The 21,116-nt window shown below is 37.1% G+C and overlaps 1 protein-coding gene across 1 annotated transcript in view; it reads left to right on the top strand.

Moving 5' to 3' along the window:
• LUZP2 (leucine zipper protein 2) overlaps positions 1–21,116 on the top strand; it is a 1,349,153-nt gene that overhangs the window by 475,415 nt on the left and 852,622 nt on the right. The window contains 1 exon segment of the mRNA XM_053689315.1: positions 15,634–15,751. Coding sequence (XP_053545290.1) covers positions 15,634–15,751 — 118 coding nt within the window.

Consider the following 21,116-nt stretch of genomic DNA (forward strand, 5'->3'; position numbering starts at 1 on the left):
AGAGGATTAGATACAAGATGTTCACAGGTAAATATAACGGTATTATCTATCTTTTTAAACAATTAAACATTCTGGAGGAGGGGGAGTGTCCATGCAGCGGCCATGATCAGACTCCTGTAAGGATCCAGCTAATCCGACGATTATCAATGGAACATCGGATCCTCCTTAAATAAAATTAGTACATTTCAAAGCTACATATTGTGAGGATTTTATGGATGCTAATTCTGGTGTTTATATGACTACAGAGACTTGATTCAGAGCACTAAGGCCTCTGGCGGTGGACAAACATGTTTCCTCAGTAACCCCCAGCTGTTAAGCTAGGTACCGCAGTCACAGACGGACTGCTGTTATTTTCCTCTACAGCCCACTTTTACTAATAGATTCAGCTTTCACACAGGAGGTTGCTTCTATCAAAATAAGATTAACCTGTCCTTAGCATGGAGTATCTAGACAAATGGGAGATCAACATACTGCAGCACCTAGACAATCATTTAGACAATCATTTTGAGCTTGAGTGAAAACTTTGTAACCTGCAACCTGCTAGAAAGTATAGAATGGCCCCCACAAACAGCATTAAACTTGCTGGAGCAGTAAAACATGAGTGAATTATTTGGGTCCAGAAGTAATAGCTTAAAAGAGAGCAGGGCAGACTGTCTGGTAACTTCGGTGACAATGGGAAACTCTTTTTATTCATCCTACACACCTCTCTCAGCAGGGCTTTCTGCTCCTGATATTTTGGTGGATAAACCTGACACAGAGACACCTCCTAGCTCTCCGTACAGCAAACAGTCCAGCTCTATTGCTTATAGCTTACCTGCTGGTACCAACCTGAATCAGAAATGGATCTTCTGGCACTCTGCAGAGTCTGAAGTTACATTAGAGTTGGTGAGAGAACTATTTTCAAATTTACTTGGGATCCTACAAGTTTCTCATAAATGTAACACTCATGGGATTCAGATACACAGGGACATGGTTTGCCCTCTTTATGGACTTTGCCTATGCAGGACCGGAGTGGGTTGATTTGCTAACACTCCTCAGTAACTGAGGAGCTTGTGGGCCCGTGTCTGAAGACTCGCCATAAAAAGCAGTTATGAAGCAGCGGGTGCAATGCTGAATACGGAGAGCGTATTGCTCTCCGCATTCAGCAAGGTCTTGCGGACCTGATCCGCACTGTTGAAAGGTCCGTATTTATATACATATATATATATGTATATATATATATATATATATATATATATTTGTGGGTGCACACACATAAATATATATATATATATATATATATATATATATATATATATATATATATACAGTACATATATATATACACATATAAATACATAAGTACATATGCACACACATATAAACATATACAGTATATATATATATACACACACATATACATATTTAGACATGTGATACCTAAAACTTCATATACTTGAGCACTTATAACTTTTTCTATGCAATTTGTTTTAAATATTTTTTATTAGATAGTGTTATGAGTGTAACTCTACTGTACAATGTATTTTTTATGTGTTTTGTGCAACGTTTTAGTCGGTAAGCAATTAACCAGAGCCCTGAAGTTGCGCTTACCTGAAATGCATTAAATTCAATTGAGCTCAAGCAAACGCATTTACTTTTTACTCGTGATACATGTGCAAAGAGCTACGATATACCCCTTATCGCTTGAACACAACAGTTAGCATGCCACTCATATTCTTGCCCTCTGTCTGAATCTTAAAACTTTAATTTTAGCTTTTTGGCTAGTTTTGTATTCTCAATGCCTAATAGTCTGTCAGACTCTATCTGCCTTCTGTCCATTGTTGATTCAAAGGCGGATATTTATCAAAGTGTCAACTGAAAATACGCAGAATTCCGTGTCGTAATTGTCACAAGATTGATCTGCCGTAGTTCTCAAAGCATCAACATCAGCAAATGTTGAAATTTGTGATGTAACATACAATCCCGCAATCTCAATCCTACGCAGATTGATGCAAGTTGAAAACCCGTGGAATTCTAGCGGAATTGTGTTCATTTGCCCTCCTATTCAACACTATTTAAAGCTCTCACAAAGTTATCAAAAATTCTACAGTTACGCTCGTGTCTTTTCCGACTCAGCGTACCTGGTTTTCAATCAGCCACCCTTGAGGTCGCGGATGCCATAGAAGTCAATGGGAGTCTGAAAACAAAGAAAGCTTATGTTCAATGCTGCAAGAGAATGAAGTATTTTACATAATAAAAGTAATTAGAAACTCTAATAAAATTGTATACCCTTTCTAAATCAAATAATATTATTGCTCCACATTTGGTGCACTATTAGATACAGGGATAAAAATGAAAAATAAATTACTACTTATGGATTATGCTACAACTTTGTCTCTCATTACAAAGCAAGAGGACAATACTATTTCTTCATATTTGGTGCAAAGTTTTGTCCCAAACTTGTTGCACTAATAGATATGAGATAAAAATGAAATAAATACACAACATAATATAGCTAACTTCCTTTTTATTTTTTGTGAAAAATCGATGTGCACCATGTTTAAGCCATGTAATACAAGTCCCACTCTCCACTTTGCGCCATATTTGACTCAACACTTTTCGCACCAATTATGACACAAACTACTAAATAACCCAAACACTAGTGAATTTTTCCACCACTTTTGATTGGAATATGCATAATCACATGATTTATGACATCTGCCAATCTGATACAAATACACACTATAAACTATCACTAACAAATCAAATTGCTCGATACTTGTGTTATTGATCACTCATCAGAACTTGTAAGTGCCATTTGTTACATTGTGTATTATACTTTGAAAGTATGTATATGTGCAATTAGTATTAAATATAAACATTGATGCTTACATTAGGACACACAGTGTAATATTTTAGACAAGGATTTTAAAATTCGAATTGATGTTTGATTCAATATAATCTTAAACTGATAGTTTAAAGGGATAGCCCACCTAACATTAAACTGTCATGATTCAGATACAGCAGACATTAAAATCACCTCTTTACTGGCATGCTATTTTCAGTGTATTTCTTCCTTCACTTGAATTTCCTTTTCAGTAAGAAATGTCATCTTATATGCCAGCCCATTTTATAACATCTGTGTAGGGGTGGATTTAAAAATAGTTTGCAATCAGGAGGGGTTAGACAGGTGCAGAGAGAAAACTGGCCCAGCTCTTAAAGGGACAGGAAACTCCAAAATCTTATTTCATGATTTGGATAGAACATGCATTTTTAAACAACTTTCCAATTTTCTTCTATTATCAAATTTGCTTCATTCTCTTGTTATCCTTTGCTGAAGGAACAAAATTGCGCTACTGGTAGCTAGCTGAACACATCTATTTAGTCAATTACAAGAGACAAATGTGTGCAGGCACCAATTAGTAGCTAGCTCCCACTAGTGTAGGATATGTGTGTATTCTTTTCCAACAAGGGATGCCAAGAGAACAAAGCACATTTGAAAATATAAGTGAATATTAAATTGTTTTAAAATTGCATGCTCTATCTGAATCATGCAACTTACATTTTTACTTTCCTATCCCTTTAAAATATCCATAGATTGCAAATAAATACATATGATACTCTGATTACATTATATTAACAATTATTCCTGCTCAGAATAATAATACATTTACAATATATACATATAGTGGTATAAATAAACACAGAGATATGACAGACAACATTGTTTAGAACAAAAAAAAGAACTTAGGGACATGTAAATATATTTACAAATGATTTATGACAGAATACACACACACATACAGTATATATGTATGTATGTGTATATATATATATATATATATATATATATATACACACACAAAAAAAAATACATATATATACATACAAGTATGTGCAAGGATATATGTACAAATTCTAGCATTAAAGGGACACTGAACCCAAATTTTTTCTTTCGTTATTCAGATGGAGCATGCAATTTTAAGCAACTTTCTAATTTACTCCTATTATCAATTTTCCTTCGTTCTCTTGCTATATTTATTTGAAAAAGAAGGCTTCTAAGCTTTTTTTTGTTTCAGGCCTCTGGACAGCACTTTTTTATTGGTGGATGAATTTATCCACCAATCAGCATGAACAACCCAGGTTGTTCACCAAAAATGGGCCGGCATCTAAACTTACATTCTTGCAATTCAAATAAAGATACCAAGAGAATTAAGAAAATTTGATAATTGGAGTAAATTAGAAAGTTGCTTAAAATGTCGTGCTCTATCTGAATCATGAAAGAGAAAATTTGGGTTCAGTGTCCCTTTAATAATAATAATAATAAAAAAAAAAAAAAAAAAAACATGACTCCTAGAAATAAAAATACACATTAATTTCTGTGAAAGTATCATATAACAAATAAATATAAAAATAACTTCTTTGAGATATTGTTTGTTGCGGTATAAATCAATCTATTTCTTGGATATTAACAGTTGAAAAATAAAAGATTAGCTTTAGAGAAATGTGCTTGTTCATGGACAGTAATGAAATGATATAAATAAAGTTGGGAAAAACCAGAATAACCATGACATCGATGACTGTTAGTTAACACCAGTCCGCTGCTCTTCGCATGGTACTTGACGCACATGTTTTTGACTGCTTTTTTGATAAATAAGGAGAACATATTCAGGTCCACGGCAGCGATGTCTGGCGAGCGTATTGACGCAAGCGAATGCAACATAGAAGACGCCTTGATAAATAGGCCCCAAAGTATATACTGCTGGGTTGTGTAAGTTGATGCAGTGGTTTGTTACTTATAGATTTCATACAAACAATCTTTAGAAAGATTTGTATGTGTTAAGATATATAAAATCTTTTCACTTGTTCTAAAAAAAAGGGGGGGGGACACATGCCAAAATTTAATTTTAAATATATGGAAAGCCCTTTGCTTGAATATTTAAAATGCCCTTTAACTTTTCTCAAACGTGAGTCTTGTTTTACTTAAATCCTTAAAATACTCTTCTGTCATTTAAAGAGTTAATATTGTCTGGAGCATTTCTATGCAACAGGATCACAGATAATCAGAAGTGAGCTTTAATAACTTATGCAGTTATTGTTTATTATGTCAGACAAATATGTAACGTTAATAATTGTGTTTGGAAGGTTTTTTCAAATGGTTGCTTTATATTCATCAATATTTTAATGTAATATAGAATACACATTTTATTTGCAGAGTTTTTTTTAATTGTAACCCTTTCTAACCTGTTTCAAAAACACAATAATCACTTCCTTATTTCTAACGTTTTTAATTACTTTTGTGGCATTATAATTCCATCTATACCTTACATAGGGACAATTTAACAGGCGTATGCCCAGTTGCCCACCAATTAGAAAACCATTTTCTAGCACCTGATGTGTGAGCATTTCAGATTTTTTAGTCTCAACCCCTTTATATAAAAAAAAAAAATCACAGAAAAAAAGAAAAGAAACACACACTTTAGCCTGTTTTGATCACCATATCCTAATTATTTGCTTATCTTTTGTTAAAGTTAACCTTTCTTCTCAGGTCAAATTGCTGCTTCTTCAACAGCGAATGAAGCAAAATAAATACCGATATTTATAGAAATAGGTATTTATGAATAAACATATAAATATATATATACAGGGAGTGCAGAATTATTAGGCAAATGAGTATTTTGACCACATCATCCTCTTTATGCATGTTGTCTTACTCCAAGCTGTATAGGCTTGAAAGCCTACTACCAATTAAGCATATTAGGTGATGTGCATCTCTGTAATGAGAAGGGGTGTGGTCTAATGACATCAACACCCTATATCAGGTGTGCATAATTATTAGGCAACTTCCTTTCCTTTGGCAAAATGGGTCAAAAGAAGGACTTGACAGGTTCAGAAAATTCAAAAATAGTGAAATATCTTGCAGAGGGATGCAGCACTCTTAAAATTGCAAAGCTTCTGAAGCGTGATCATCGAACAATCAAGCGTTTCATTCAAAATAGTCAACAGGGTCGCAAGAAGCGTGTGGAAAAACCAAGGCGCAAAATAACTGCCCATGAACTGAGAAAAGTCAAGCGTGCAGCTGCCAAGATGCCACTTGCCACCAGTTTGGCCATATTTCAGAGCTGCAACATCACTGGAGTGCCCAAAAGCACAAGGTGTGCAATACTCAGAGACATGGCCAAGGTAAGAAAGGCTGAAAGACGACCACCACTGAACAAGACACACAAGCTGAAACGTCAAGACTGGGCCAAGAAATGTCTCAAGACTGATTTTTCTAAGGTTTTATGGACTGATGAAATGAGAGTGAGTCTTGATTGGCCAGATGGATGGGCCTGTGGCTGGATTGGTAAAGGGCAGAGAGCTCCAGTCCGACTCAGACGCCAGCAAGGTAGAGGTGGAGTACTGGTTTGGGCTGGTATCATCAAAGATGAGCTTGTGGGGCCTTTTCGGGTTGAGGATGGAGTCAAGCTCAACTCCCAGTCCTACTGCCAGTTTCTGGAAGACACCTTCTTCCAGCAGTGGTACAGGAAGAAGTCTGCATCCTTCAAGAAAAACATGATTTTCATGCAGGACAATGCTCCATCACACGCGTCCAAGTACTCCACAGCGTGGCTGGCAAGAAAGGGTATAAAAGAAGAAAATCTAATGACATGGCCTCCTTGTTCACCTGATCTGAACCCCATTGAGAACCTGTGGTCCATCATCAAATGTGAGATTTACAAGGAGGGAAAACAGTACACCTCTCTGAACAGTGTCTGGGAGGCTGTGGTTGCTGCTGCACGCAATGTTGATGGTGAACAGATCAAAACACTGACAGAATCCATGGATGGCAGGCTTTTGAGTGTCCTTGCAAAGAAAGGTGGCTATATTGGTCACTGATTTGTTTTTATTTTGTTTTTGAATGTCAGAAATGTATATTTGTGAATGTTGAGATGTTATATTGGTTTCACTGGTAAAAATAAATAATTGAAATGGGTATATATTTGTTTTTTGTTAAGTTGCCTAATAATTATGCACAGTAATAGTCACCTGCACACACAGATATCCCCCTAAAATAGCTATAACTAAAAACTACTTCCAAAACTATTCAGCTTTGATATTAATGAGTTTTTTGGGTTCATTGAGAACATGGTTGTTGTTCAATAATAAAATTAATCCTCAAAAATACAACTTGCCTAATAATTCTGCACTCCCTGTATATATATATATATATATATATATATAAATATATATATATATATATATATATATATATATATATATATATATATATATATATATATATATTTATAAAATAACATATTCTGGTATGTGAAGAACATTGGAATGTGAGAAATTATTATTATTTTTTTCTTCCTCGAGGGCTATATATCGGTCTAAAGCACTTAAAAAAAAAATGTGATCAGGTTTGTGCTCGGGTGGGGTGTTTCCCCCCACTTTTCGTGCTCCATTAAAGTCTATGGGGAAATACGTTAACGCGTTTGCAATATTCTAACTCTGGCTTTTTGCTCGAATCAGGTTAGCGTGCAAACGTAAACTTTTTACCTTCAATTTGTAATATGATAAATAACGATCCACGCGTAATATAGCCCTTAGTGTTTAATGTCCCTTCTATAACATTTAGAGATGTCTGTGTGTGTGTGGGAGGGGGGTATCACTCTCTTTGTCTTTGTATTAAATACATTGAAGAAGAAATAGTTTTAGCTCATCCCAAAGTATTTCAGTTTCAATTATCCCATCAGTCTATTCCAGCTTCTTGTATGAATTGCTTATACTGTACAGAATCTGGAGGGAATTTCAGGCATGTTCAGTTTTATTAGGTGGAAAAGAAAGCTTTATGCTGTTCATCTCAGTTTATCCCTACTGTCACTTCTGTTTGTAAGCAATGTCATTAGAAAAAAAATATATTTGACAAATGTTTTTAGTTTTGTCTCTAATCCTTACTGTAACAATAACTTTTGGTTTTCAGGCTGTCGAGACAAATTACTGGTAAATCACAAGCATCTAGCTCCTGTCTTTACATATTTATATGAAGTTTTGCCCAGACAGAAAGCTGGTGAATGTGTTTAACCTTTAAAATGGAGCTGTCCAAACTATGGCCCGTGAGCTGCATCCCACCATTTAAGGATTTTGTGAGGCTCTCCGCACCACTGGGCAGCAGACATAAGTAATTTCATATATATATATATATATATATATATATATATATATATATATATATATATATATATATATATATAACACTAACACACTTCTCATTTTAAAATGAATTAATGGTGATGAATTCCCTATAATAATAAAATGATATTTTTAAAAATGTTGAGGCATTAGCTTTATATAAGTAGAAGATGATGATTGATAGATAGATAGATAGATAGATAGATACATAGATAGATACATAGATGACAGATAGATAGTTATTGATGCTGTAAATGTATTAATTCTAATAAAAACATCTTTTAATTCATCAAATTGAAGGTTCTCTAAGTCGTTAACCCATTTAGAATTTAACATCCTTAAATCCTTTTTACCCTGATTTGATATAAAAGTTTTATATAGCAGGGCCATGGACTGTAGGCCTGACTGATACATTTTAATTATCGTTTCCACCACTCCCAACGAACAAGATTCTTTTCTACAAATCTTCTTCACTGAGAGAAAATGTCTCACTTGGAGATAAGCAAAGAAATCTTTTTTACTCAAACTGAAATCCTGAACCAGCTGTTCGACTAGTTTAATCATATTTGTTTCTTCATCTAGAAGTTGGATCACAAACTTAAGGTCCTTCTGTGCCCATTTATGAAAAATTCTGGAGTCTAACATGCTTAAATTCCGGGTTTTCTTGAATAGGCAAGAGGGAAGAGGTGGAATTATCTATGTTTAGCCCTTTACAAATGTTATTCCAAACCTTAACTATATTAAGAAATGTGTATTTAGGAATGTTAATATTTAGACTTTTAATTCTAGGAATATGTAGGAGTGCTTTAAGAGAATACAGGAATATAATATTTTCTTCTACTTGATAACTTGTAATATAGGCTGATCCTGTTAACCAATCTAGAGCAATTTTGGCCATACTTGACCAGTTGTATGTTTTAATATCAGACAGTGCCATACCTCCATCTTCTTTAGCACAAAAGAGCCTATAAATAGAAATATGCGGTTTTCCTTTACCCCAGAAAAATTTTGAACACTGTGAATAGAATGTTCTTATATCTTTACTATGAATAAACACTGGTAGATTTTGTATAAGAAATGTTTTTTTAGGGAATAATATAATTTTAATCAGAGAGAGACAGGGGATGTTTCAACCAATCAAGTAATGAAGCTAATATTTTTTTCCCATAACTGAGGGTAGTTTAATTCGTACCATTGATAAGGGTCCTTAAAAAGCACTATTCCAAGATATTTTATCTTTTCTGTTACAAGGGCACAAGGATTTTCTTTTAAGCTCTTCTTACGTTTAATAATCTATAATATTTCTGACATATTAGCATTTATTTTATAGCCCAAGAAAGAGCTGTATATCTTCAAAGTATCTAATAATTTTGGTATTGAGTCCTTTGTGTTTCTCATATAAAATAAGATATCATCCGCATGCAAAGCTAATACATGATCTCTACCCCCAATCGAGACTCCCGCTAGTTTGTCTCTGCAAAATACTGCAAGAGATTCTAAAGAGATATTTAAAAGGAGTGGGGAGAGTGGGCATCCCTGTCTAGTCCCCTTCTGGAGATAAATATTTGGTAATTTGCTACCATTGATGATAAGAGAGGATGCAGGATTTTTATAGATCAGTTTAATAAAGTTGGAGAAATGACCAGAAAGACCAAATTTTTCAAGAGAGGAGAAAAGATAATCCCATGAGATTGAATAAAATGCCTTTTTGGCATCTAAGGTGATCAGCGCAAAGTCCCCTAGTTCTTGTATATGATATTTCCCCCAGTAGTACTCTATAAGCGTAAAGACTGTTCTAATATTTTTCATTGAAGTTCTCCCATGCATGAAGCCCATTGGTCAGGATGTATAAGAGGGTTAATATCTTTTTTTAAAGCAATTAGCTATAATAGAAGTTAAGTATTTGTAGTCACAGTTAAGCAGAGAGATAGGACGATCAGAGTCCAAAGACTCAGGGTCCTTCTCTTTTTTAAAAATGAAAACTATATTAGATAGTGTAAAAAAGTTAGATAACATCTCATTTTGTATATACTATGTATTATAAAGAGAGGAGAGAACAGGGGTAACATGATCTATTAAGATCTTATAGAGCTTTGACGGGATCTGATCTGGGCCTGTAGCTTTCGAGTTTGCAGAACTCTTAATTGCTTGACAAATTTCGCCCTGCTGAATTTTTCTGTTCAACTCTGATAGAGAATCTGCAGAGATTTTAGGGAGGTTTAATGAACGCCAGAAAGATTCCTTATTGGTTAAAGATACGTGATTTTGCGAATAAATCTTTTGGAAGTATTGAAAAAAGATGTCCTGAATCTCTTTAATATTCGTCAAACAAATGCTCACCTACTCTTATTGCTTCAATAAGATTCTTTTTTTTCTACTTTTCACTACACTATCCAAAAATTTAGCAGACTTAGGGCCATATTTATTAAAAATAGCTTTATTTTTGATCTCCGCTTTATCCATCTGTTAGCTGAGAAAGGCTTCTCTTTCAAGTTTTGCCTTTTGATATTCCTTCCAATTATCCTTATTCTGATGTTGAATGTATGTGCTATATTTATTTCGAAGTTGGTTGGACAATTGGAGTTCTCTAGATTTCCACATTCTTGTTTTTTTACCATATATGCCTTGATCTCTCCTCTAAGCACAGCTTTCACAGTCTCCAAGTATATCTCTGGTTTGGATGTATATTCCTGGTTAAACATTTTAAAGTCCAGAAAGCAGCCGCACCATATAAATTAAAATTTTATTGGGTTAGTACAAAATCATAAAAATACAATGTTTTGAACCACACATGCATGATTAAGAACCTGTGTGGTTAGAAACGTTGCATTTTTATGCTTTTGTACTAACCCAATAAAATTCTAATTTATATGGTGCGGCTGCTTTCTGGACTTTTTATGCATTTTGAGGGTTTGGAGTGTGAACCCTGCAGCAAGCACATTATTAAAAATTGTGCTGAACCTTTCTGTTTTTTTTAAACATTTTAAACTCTAGCCACTTTCCAATCAGCCAATTCCTAAACCCTAGATTATTTAAAAGAAATGTAGGAAAAAACATTTTTTCATGTGACTTTTTTACAATGAATTTACAAAATAATTGCATGATCCAAAAACAGTATCTCCTTAATATCAACACCTGATAATTAGTGCAGTATACTTACTCCAAAAAGTTCAGAGTCCAACTTGATCAGTTGTGGAACCTGATATTAGATGTGTGGTATATTTCTGTCTATTCCCCACTAATCTGGACGTAGCTGCAAGTGATAAAACTTTCACTAAGAGGTGTTGTATTCAATAGTGTGAATAATATGCAGTATACTCACTCCGAAATAATCGGAATCCAGCTCCTCACAGGATAAATGTAGCAATATTGTGACAATTCCAAAAAGCAGCAGGCAAATATTTGTTACAAAACAAACATTTATTAAAACATGTCACAATGGACAGATAAAAAGCTCTATGAATTTGCTCTACACGTTTCAATGAAGAACTGGTCTTTCTCAAGAGCTATAAAAATTAGATGTTAGGTAAAAAAAAAAAAAAAGGAAAAGAACTTCCACTTTCTTTCTTAACTTGCTTTTTACCTGGTTACATCCAGTAACCTGCCCGATAAGCCCAGGAAGAACGATCACATAATAGATGCTTGATAGATAGATGAATAGATAGATAGATGGATGGATAGATGGATGGGTAGATGGATGGATAGATGATAGATAGATAGATGATAGATGGATGGATGGATGGATGGATAGATGCATAGATGATAGATAGATATATAGATAGATTGATGATAGATAGATAGATAGATAGCCCATCCACATTGTTTTTTTCTAGTCCTGTTAATATACATTGCTACTAATCAGATAGAATTGCTTTTATTATTAGTGTGTAAAATGCACAACACCACTGTACCTAGCAGTTTGTAATTTATTAACCAATACATTTGCCTTATTATTATTCATTGCCGTTTGTTTATATTATCAGAAAAACTGATCACTTTAACTAGTCCACTTTTACCAGACTAGGAAATAATTTTAACAGAAGAGTAGGGATTAGAAAATTAGACTTTTTGCACATTTATAACAAATAGTGGAATCGTGATGTTTTGTGGTTTGATTAGTAGCTTTTTAATTTAATTGTCAAGCTGCAGTGATCTATGTCCGCTGGGCAGTACTAAAAGTGATGGCACTAAGAGTGAGGACTTCAGACACAGATATAATCTTACTATTTTACTTTTTAGACATACAGTACTTCTGCAGTGTTTAATGAAGATAGAGAATAAAACAATGACTCTTCATGCAAGGAATGATGTTCCTTCTTGGCAATACAGATCACCGCAAGCAACACTCTCTCAGTGCAGTACAGTTTTGTCACCATGACTTCATGCCAGGCAATAAATGATGTCCCTTTGTAGTTAATCACTATTTTTGCATCTGCCAGCTGCTCCCTTGGCCATGAATTACTCTTATTTTGCTTTTTATTTTTTTGCAATAGAAATTGATGTGCTTTATGTTGGCCAGAGTTAGTGTGTCTATATGTTAGGTTTTTGTCTTTGTTTGTGATTGTTGTATAACCTGTGCACCAGGGGCATAACTACAGGGGTCTCAGAGGTATAAACTGAGACTGGGCCCCTACCTCTATGGGGCCCATCTGGCCCTGTAATTAATCTTGGTTTTGCTGCAGTAGCCACTCTATATGCCACATTCTGCAAAACAGGGGGACACACAGTTAATGGGTTTGCCTTTATAAATATGGTAACATGGTTTACATAGAAACAACTGCCACCTTATTTGCACATTCTGGTGCAGACTAACCAAGGGAGAAGAACAAGTCACAATCACAGAGAAGCCCCTACCTCCTATGTTGCTGCGGGCTCAGCTTCTGCTATTTTCAAACAACAAGAAAGGGAACTGTTGAAATAGTGGGCCTTGTCTTAGTTGTTGCCCTGGGACTCAGTGAGGTTTAGTTACAAACCCTGCTGTGGACATATGTTTCTTTCTGCTCATATCTACTGATTTACACTGTATGGAAAATCCTGAGATCAGCAAGTCTTGGGGTAGGGGTAGAATTTTTAAAGTTTTAGTTTTAGAGGTATACAAAAGCACCCTAATGTTCTGGACTGCATCCCCAGTTGGGCTGAGGAACAGGGTTAACATTTCCCATTGTCACTTCCTGATTAATAACACCCCTGTGATGCATAGCCCTATCCCAACTAGTTAGCCATGCCCAGCTCCTCCCACAGAATATCCACATCATACACCATCCACACCTTCACTGAATTTACCCTTGGAACAACCACAAATCTGCCTGCATGCCTTGACCCTGGGTAATTGTTTGTGCCACACAAAAATGCTGGATGTGCAAGCACATGAAATATCCACTGTCTAGCAGTTGCACAAGAGTAAAGCTGATCTTTTCCTCAATCTTCCATACACAGGTCCTGATCTAGATAAATGCTTTAGATAAGGCATGCAAAGGTATTGGGTTAAACTTTATTTCCTTTTATATTACCCTTCAATTGTGCTGCACCATTGAAACAGCCTGGTACAACATTATCTATTTCCTTCTAGTTTTTGCATGTGGTGCTCAGTCATGCATCTCACCTTGGCAGTAACTTGTGCATATAGCTAACAGGAAGAGGACTGAAGGAGCCATGACTATGATCTAATGAATAATATATTCATACTACTGGCATAAAGTAGGATATAAACATAATTGATCTCTGAGGACTATACAAATCAAACAATAAAAACAGTCATTATCAGTGATAATGTAATGAATATAGCTGCCATAAAGTATACTACAGAAACCAAGAAACTTATATTGGGTCCATTTGTCAATACAGCTAACAAAAAATCGGCTACATAAACCATGAATCTTATCTGAAGTATCATTTGGGTATACAGATATCATAAAGTAGTCTGTAAGTATCAAGCATCTGAACTAAGGTGCCATTTGGACATTTAGTGTGAGTTTATATTGAAGCCAATAATCATTTTGAACAAGCCGCTAGTCATTAAAATGACTGGTGAAAATTATTATTACATCTGGTTGCTTGCAAAAGTGTCAAATTTTCATGTTGTGCTAGCTACATTACAGTAGCTCAGAGTCACTTTAATGTTTTTTTTGGTTTGGTTAATGATGTGGCCATTAACCTCTTTTGGCTACATGAATGCTGATGTTAAAGGGACACTGTACTTTGTACCTGAAAATGTGAAGTCAATTTTTTTTTTTTAAATTAAAATTCAAACTAATACAGCTGTAGCATTGCAGCTGAGTCGATCATCGGTGACATTAGCGTGTGTGAAACAGCACTTCTAACCATCAGGTTAGCGTTACTAAGCAACATGCTATAAGAAGCTAATTTTCTTCTGAAAACTGCCAAATTGATGAACATTAAATAAAGATGAGGTTATAGATACATTTACCAACAATCTTCATACTTTAGTATCCCTTTGGTAGCCCTCTTAGCAATGCTGCCCCTGATTTGCCTTTACTGCTTCAAATAATTTCTTCAACTAAGAAGCTCTTTTGTTAGGAATGACAAAGCACTAACATATAGAAACTTTTTTTTATCCTACCGCATTTGCTTTGAATACAGTACAAATCTTCTGAATTTATACTTATCTTGAAAACACGCTCAGTCCATGCACTGCAAAAAGAAACAGGATTGAAGTACATTTAAAGTAAAAATTAAAATAAATAAATTGTGCGTATGCATGGGAACCCAGAATAAGGTGGGCAAATGACAACATAATAGCACAAACATTTAACAGAGTAGATAGATACCTCCCCAATGTTTTCATATAGGGAGACTCCATCAGTTTAGGGGAAAGTTTATCTCCCAGCTTGTGTGAATATGGCATAATGGGTTGTGGTTCAAAGATGAGGGAATAATTTTAGAAGAGACAGGATTTTTTGTGTACTGGAAGTGGGGATTGGGGGAACAAGGGCAAGGCATGAAAGTTATGTTTAAGGAAGACTGAGCAGCCATAGATGTGTAAGATTAGTCACTACTTGGGTTTGATTGATTGATCTATCCAAACTATGTTGCAGTAATTATTATTACAGCTTGGACTGTAAGACTGTCCATCAAAATGTGTGTTATTAAGGCGCAAAGAATGAGAATTATGTTATAAGGGACAATTTTTATTTTAGAGCAGCCATAAAGATGTCAGAGAAAGCAGTGATACAAGAATTGATACTTAATCAAAGTAAACTAGGGAGTAGTAATCACTTTGAGAGCTATGACGGTAGGATTGCCCTTATAAAATCTGGGTTGTTAAACATTTATAAAAGGGTACAGTACAGGTTTAAGCCTTAAGCAGGTCTGTTTTAAAATAAAGCCAACTTCTGATGGTTCAGTCTTAAGTTTATAAAGTTTGGCATTGCATCCTATACATAGGTAGATTTGTTTTCTTGATTCTATTGATATATTCATACATATTTATTGTACCCATCTACTGTTTCTCACCAGAAAGGTGTATGAAGATCTAGAAAAGCAGTTGAAAGAAGTTTTCATGGAAAGAAGCAGCATCCTCCGACAGCTTTCAAAAACATCAAGAGAACTGGAAGGAATTAAAGAAAATATTCAGGTAAATTACTAATTAGTACACAGCAGATAGTCTTTGATTAAGCCCTTAGAAAAATAACACTAATAACCATGACTCATAGATATAGTTGCCTAGCATCCTAAGATAAAGGGACATGAAACAGCTTGTAATTACAGACATGTGTGTTGTCCTGCTATGCAATAGCTTATCACTCTAGTCTAAATATTTTCAAACCAAATTTGCTGCAATTGTTTTCAATAGCCAAACTTCCTAGTTTGGAGGAGCCAATCCAGACTTGTTTATGCAAAAGACAAAGCTAACCACAGTCAATCTGACAGAAGTTTTTACCTGTAAAATAGCTAGTACAAACAAGCCGATGTAAAAAGACAGCTGCTTATTTTTGGAGTGTGCACAGTGTTTTATATGCACACTTTCTGAAGCACCAGGTCTACTATGCATGAGCAAGAGTTCACAGCTCATATACATATGTGAGTCAGTGACTGGCTGTCAGTTGTTGTTAAGAGGACAAGGAAATTAAAGAAAGGAACATTTGACAGAAATCTGCTGCTTGTTTTAAATTCAGTGTTATTGCATTGTCTTATATTATATATTATATTGCCTTATATTTTCATAGTTTTAGACTGAATTCAAAGTTAGACTATACATATATTGCATTTAGATATTAAAATTACTGGGGGGGGGGGGGGGTCTGGGTTCTTTGCTTATAATAGAAGTACAACAATATGAAAATAATTCTCTGTGCCCAGTCCTATATTTACTAAGTATCAGTAATCAATGCAACAGATCAGTCAGTTGCAAAATAACTGTCGATTAAAAATAATGGGCTTGTCTGAGTGGCGACTCTGTTGGCTATTATATTGCCTTATATTTTCATAGATTTAGACTAAATTCAAAGTTAGACTATACATATATTGCATTTAGATATTAAAATTACTGTGGGGGGGGGGGTTCTGGGTTCTTTTGCTTATAATACAGGGAGTGCAGAATTATTAGGCAAGTTGTATTTTTGAGGATTAATTTTATTATTGAACAACAACCATGTTCTCAATGAACCCAAAAAACTCATTAATATCAAAGCTGAATATTTTTGGAAGTAGTTTTTAGTTTGTTTTTAGTTTTAGCTATTTTAGGGGGATATCTGTGTGTGCAGGTGACTATTACTGTGCATAATTATTAGGCAACTTAACAAAAAACAAATATATACTCATTTCAATTATTTATTTTTACCAGTGAAACCAATATAACATCTCAACATTCACAAATATACATTTCTGACATTCAAAAACAAAACAAAAACAAATCAGTGACCAATATAGCCACCTTTCTTTGCAAGGACACTCAAAAGCCTGCCATCCATGGATTCTGTCAGTGTTTTGATCTGTTCACCATCAACATTGCGTGCAGCAGCAACCACAGCCTCCCAGACACTGTTCAGAGAGGTGTACTGTTTTCCCTCCTTGTAAATCTCACATTTGATGATGGACCACAGGTTCTCAATGGGGTTCAGATCAGGTGAACAAGGAGGCCATGTCATTAGATTTTCTTCTTTTATACCCTTTCTTGCCAGCCACGCTGTGGAGTACTTGGACGCGTGTGATGGAGCATTGTCCTGCATGAAAATCATGTTTTTCTTGAAGGATGCAGACTTCTTCCTGTACCACTGCTTGAAGAAGGTGTCTTCCAGAAACTGGCAGTAGGACTGGGAGTTGAGCTTGACTCCATCCTCAACCCGAAAAGGCCCCACAAGCTCATCTTTGATGATACCAGCCCAAACCAGTACTCCAACTCCACCTTGCTGGCGTCTGAGTCGGACTGGAGCTCTCTGCGCTTTACCAATCCAGCCACGGGCCCATCCATCTGGCCCATCAAGACTCACTCTCATTTCATCAGTCCATAAAACCTTAGAAAAATCAGTCGAGATTTTTCTTGGCCCAGTCTTGACGTTTCAGCTTGTGTGTCTTGTTCAGTGGTGGTCGTTTTTCAGCCTTTCTTACCTTGGCCATGTCTCTGAGTATTGCACACCTTGTGCTTTTGGGCACTCCAGTGATGTTGCAGCTCTAAAATATGGCCAAACTGGTGGCAAGTGGCATCTTGGCAGCTGCACGCTTGACTTTTCTCAGTTCATGGGCAGTTATTTTGCGCCTTGGTTTTTCCACACGCTTCTTGCGACCCTGTTGACTATTTTGAATGAAACGCTTGATTGTTCGATGATCACGCTTCAGAAGCTTTGCAATTTTAAGAGTGCTGCATCCCTCTGCAAGATATCTCACTATTTTTGACTTTTCTGAGCCTGTCAAGTCCTTCTTTTGACCCATTTTGCCAAAGGAAAGGAAGTTGCCTAATAATTATGCACACCTGATATAGGGTGTTGATGTCATTAGACCACACCCCTTTTCATTACAGAGATGCACATCACCTAATATGCTTAATTGGTAGTAGGCTTTCGAGCCTATACAGCTTGGAGTAAGACAACATGCATAAAGAGGATGATGTGGTCAAAATACTCATTTGCCTAATAATTCTGCACACAGTGTAGAAGTACAACAATATTATTATTATTATTATTATTATTCTTTATTTATAAAGCGCTAACAGATTCCGCAGCGCTGCCCATGGGTACAAGGATAACAGTACAGTGGAGAAACAATACGATAAGACACAAAATTTTACAGACAAATACAGGGGGAATTGAGGGCCCTGTTCCCATGGGAACTTACAATCTAGATGGGTAGGAGAATTGGAGACAGGAGGTGGGGACTGCAGAGGTGAGAATGATATTAGTGAGGAGATAGAGGGCAACTGTTAGTTAATTGGTTAGTTAGTGTTCTATGATTAAGGCCAGCCAAGGCCGAAACATGTCAGACTGAGTCTACCCTTGTACTGTGCTTTTTGTTTTTAAGTGCATGATGTCGATATTTTATGGAGAATAAAGAAACGCTTTTTTACCATATCCGGTGTTCGTTTGGTTTGGTTAGTTTGTTAATAAGTCGGGTGATAAGCTTCCCTGAACAGAAAGGTCTTTAAGGAACGTTTAAAGGAGGAGAGGTTAGGGGCAAGTCTGACATCTCGAGGAAGTGCGTTCCAGAGGGTTGGTGCCACATGAGAGAAGTCCTGTAGTCTAGAATGAGAGGAGGTGATGGTAGAGGATGCAAGAAGCAGGTCGTTGTTGGATCTTAGGGGACGGGCAGGAGTATATTTGTTGATGAGTGAGGACAGGTAGGGTGGGGCAGCATTGGTGAGGGCTTTTTAGGTCAGGGTGAGAATTTTGAATTTAACTCTGTTGTGAATGGGGAGCCAGTGAAGGGACTCACAGAGAGGCGCAGCAGAAACACAGCGTCGAGAGAGGTGGATTAGTCTGGCAGATGCATTTAGGATGGATTGGAGGGGAGAGAGGCGGGAGAGAGGGAGGTCAGTTAGTAAGTTGTTACAGTAGTCAAGTCGGGAAATTACCAGGGAGTGGATGAGCTGTTTGGTAGTTTCAGCACTCAGAAACGTGCAAATTTTGGAGATATTGCGTAGGTGGTTGCGGCAGGATGAAGAGAGCAGTTGGATGTGGGGAATGAAGGACAGATTTGAGTCAAGCGTGACTCCGAGGCAGCGGACTTGGGGTGATGGGGAGATAGTGGTGCCGCCAACAGTGATAGAAAAATTAGAGACTGGAGTGGAGTTAGAGGGGGGAATTAGAAGTAGTTCGGTCTTGGACATATTTATTTTTAGGTGGTGAGAGGCCATCCAGGAGGAAATGCCAGATAAGCAGTCGCTGATGCGAGAGTTGACAGAAGGAGAGAGTGCAGGGGTGGAAAGCATAGAGGTGATAGCTGAAGCCATAGCTGTTGACAAGTTTACCCAGTGAAGAAGTGTAAATAGAGAAGAGTAGAGGACCCAGGACAGAGCCTTGAGGTACTCCAACAGACAGGGGCAATAGAGAGGAGGAGTCACCAGCAAAAGAGACTGAGAAGGATCTGTTAGAGAGATAAGAGTGAATCCAGGAGAGGGCAGTGTCACAGAGACCAAGAGAACTGAGAGACTGTAGGAGAAGGGGATGGTCAACAGTGTCAAAGGCAGCAGATAGGTTAAGTAAGATGAGTATAGAGTAGTAGCCTTTGTTTTTAGCAGAAAGAGATCGTTAGTAACCTTGGTGAGAGCAGTTTCAGTTGAGTGTTGGGGACCGAAGCCAGATTGCAGGGGGTCAAGCAATGAGTTGGAGGACAGGAAGTGGGTTAGGCGACTGAAAACTAGTTTTTCGAGGAGTTTTGAAGCTAGTGGGAGCAGTGATATGGGGCAGTAGTTTGCAGGGGAGTTAGGGTTGAGGGAGGGTTTTTTGAGGATGGGGGTGACCTTTGCATGTTTGAAGGAGGCAGGGAATGAGCCGGTAGAAAGGGATAGGTTAAATATGTGAGTAAGAGCCGGAGTGAGGGTGGTAGACAGAGGAGGGATTAGATGTGAAGGAATAGGGTCAAGTGGGCAGGTAGTGAGGTGTGAGGAAGACAAAAGGGAAGCCACTTCACTCTTAGTGGTTGGGAGGAGGGTGCAGAGAGTGGCAGAGGGGGTGACTGGGAGCGGAGTTGGGAGATTGCAGGTTTGTGTTGGGATGTTTCCTCGGATTGTAAGTGTTTTATTGAGAAAATAATAATAATAGAGGTCTTGAGCACTGAATGCAGATGAGGGGGGTGGTGCAGGTGGGTAAAGGAGAGAGTTGAAAATAGAGAAGAGTCTTTTAGGGTTTGAGGAGTGAGTGGATATAAGAGAGGAGAAGTAGGTTTGCTTAGCTAAGCGAAGGGCAGAGGTGTAAGAGTAGAGAATGAACTTATAGTGCATGAAATCATGTTCAGAGCGGGATTTCCTCCAGGCACGCTCAGCAGTGCGGGAGCATTTTTGTAGGTGACGCGTTTGTTGGGAGTGCCAGGGTTGGAGCTGACGACGTGGGGCTTTGCGAGGTTGGGGTGGAGCGAGAGTGTCAAGTGCAGCAGAGAGAGTATTGTTATAGTGGGTTATAGCAAGGTCAGGGCAGGATATCGTGGAAGTGTGGGGAAGGCGTAGTTGAATAAGATTGGAGAGTTGGGGAGCGTCCACAGTGTGCAGATTTCTGCTGGTGTGGGGGCGAGAGGGGGAAGTAGGTTTAGTATCTATATTAGGATTAAAGGTGAGCAGATGGTGGTCTGAGATGGGAAATGGGCGACATGCAACATTAGAGAGAGAGCAGAGATAGGAGAATACCAGATCAATTGAGTGTCCTTTGCGGTGGGTAGGGAATAGGGTGGATTGTGACAGGCCGAAGGAGTTAGTGAGTGAGAGAAGTTTAGAGGCAGCAGGGGCAGATGGGTTGGCAATGGGGATGTTGAAGTCCTCTAGGATTAGAGCAGGTGTATTTGTGGAGAGAAAGTAA

Source organism: Bombina bombina, chromosome 7 (genome assembly GCF_027579735.1).
Source record: "Bombina bombina isolate aBomBom1 chromosome 7, aBomBom1.pri, whole genome shotgun sequence".
In the NCBI taxonomy this organism is placed as follows: domain Eukaryota; kingdom Metazoa; phylum Chordata; class Amphibia; order Anura; family Bombinatoridae; genus Bombina; species Bombina bombina.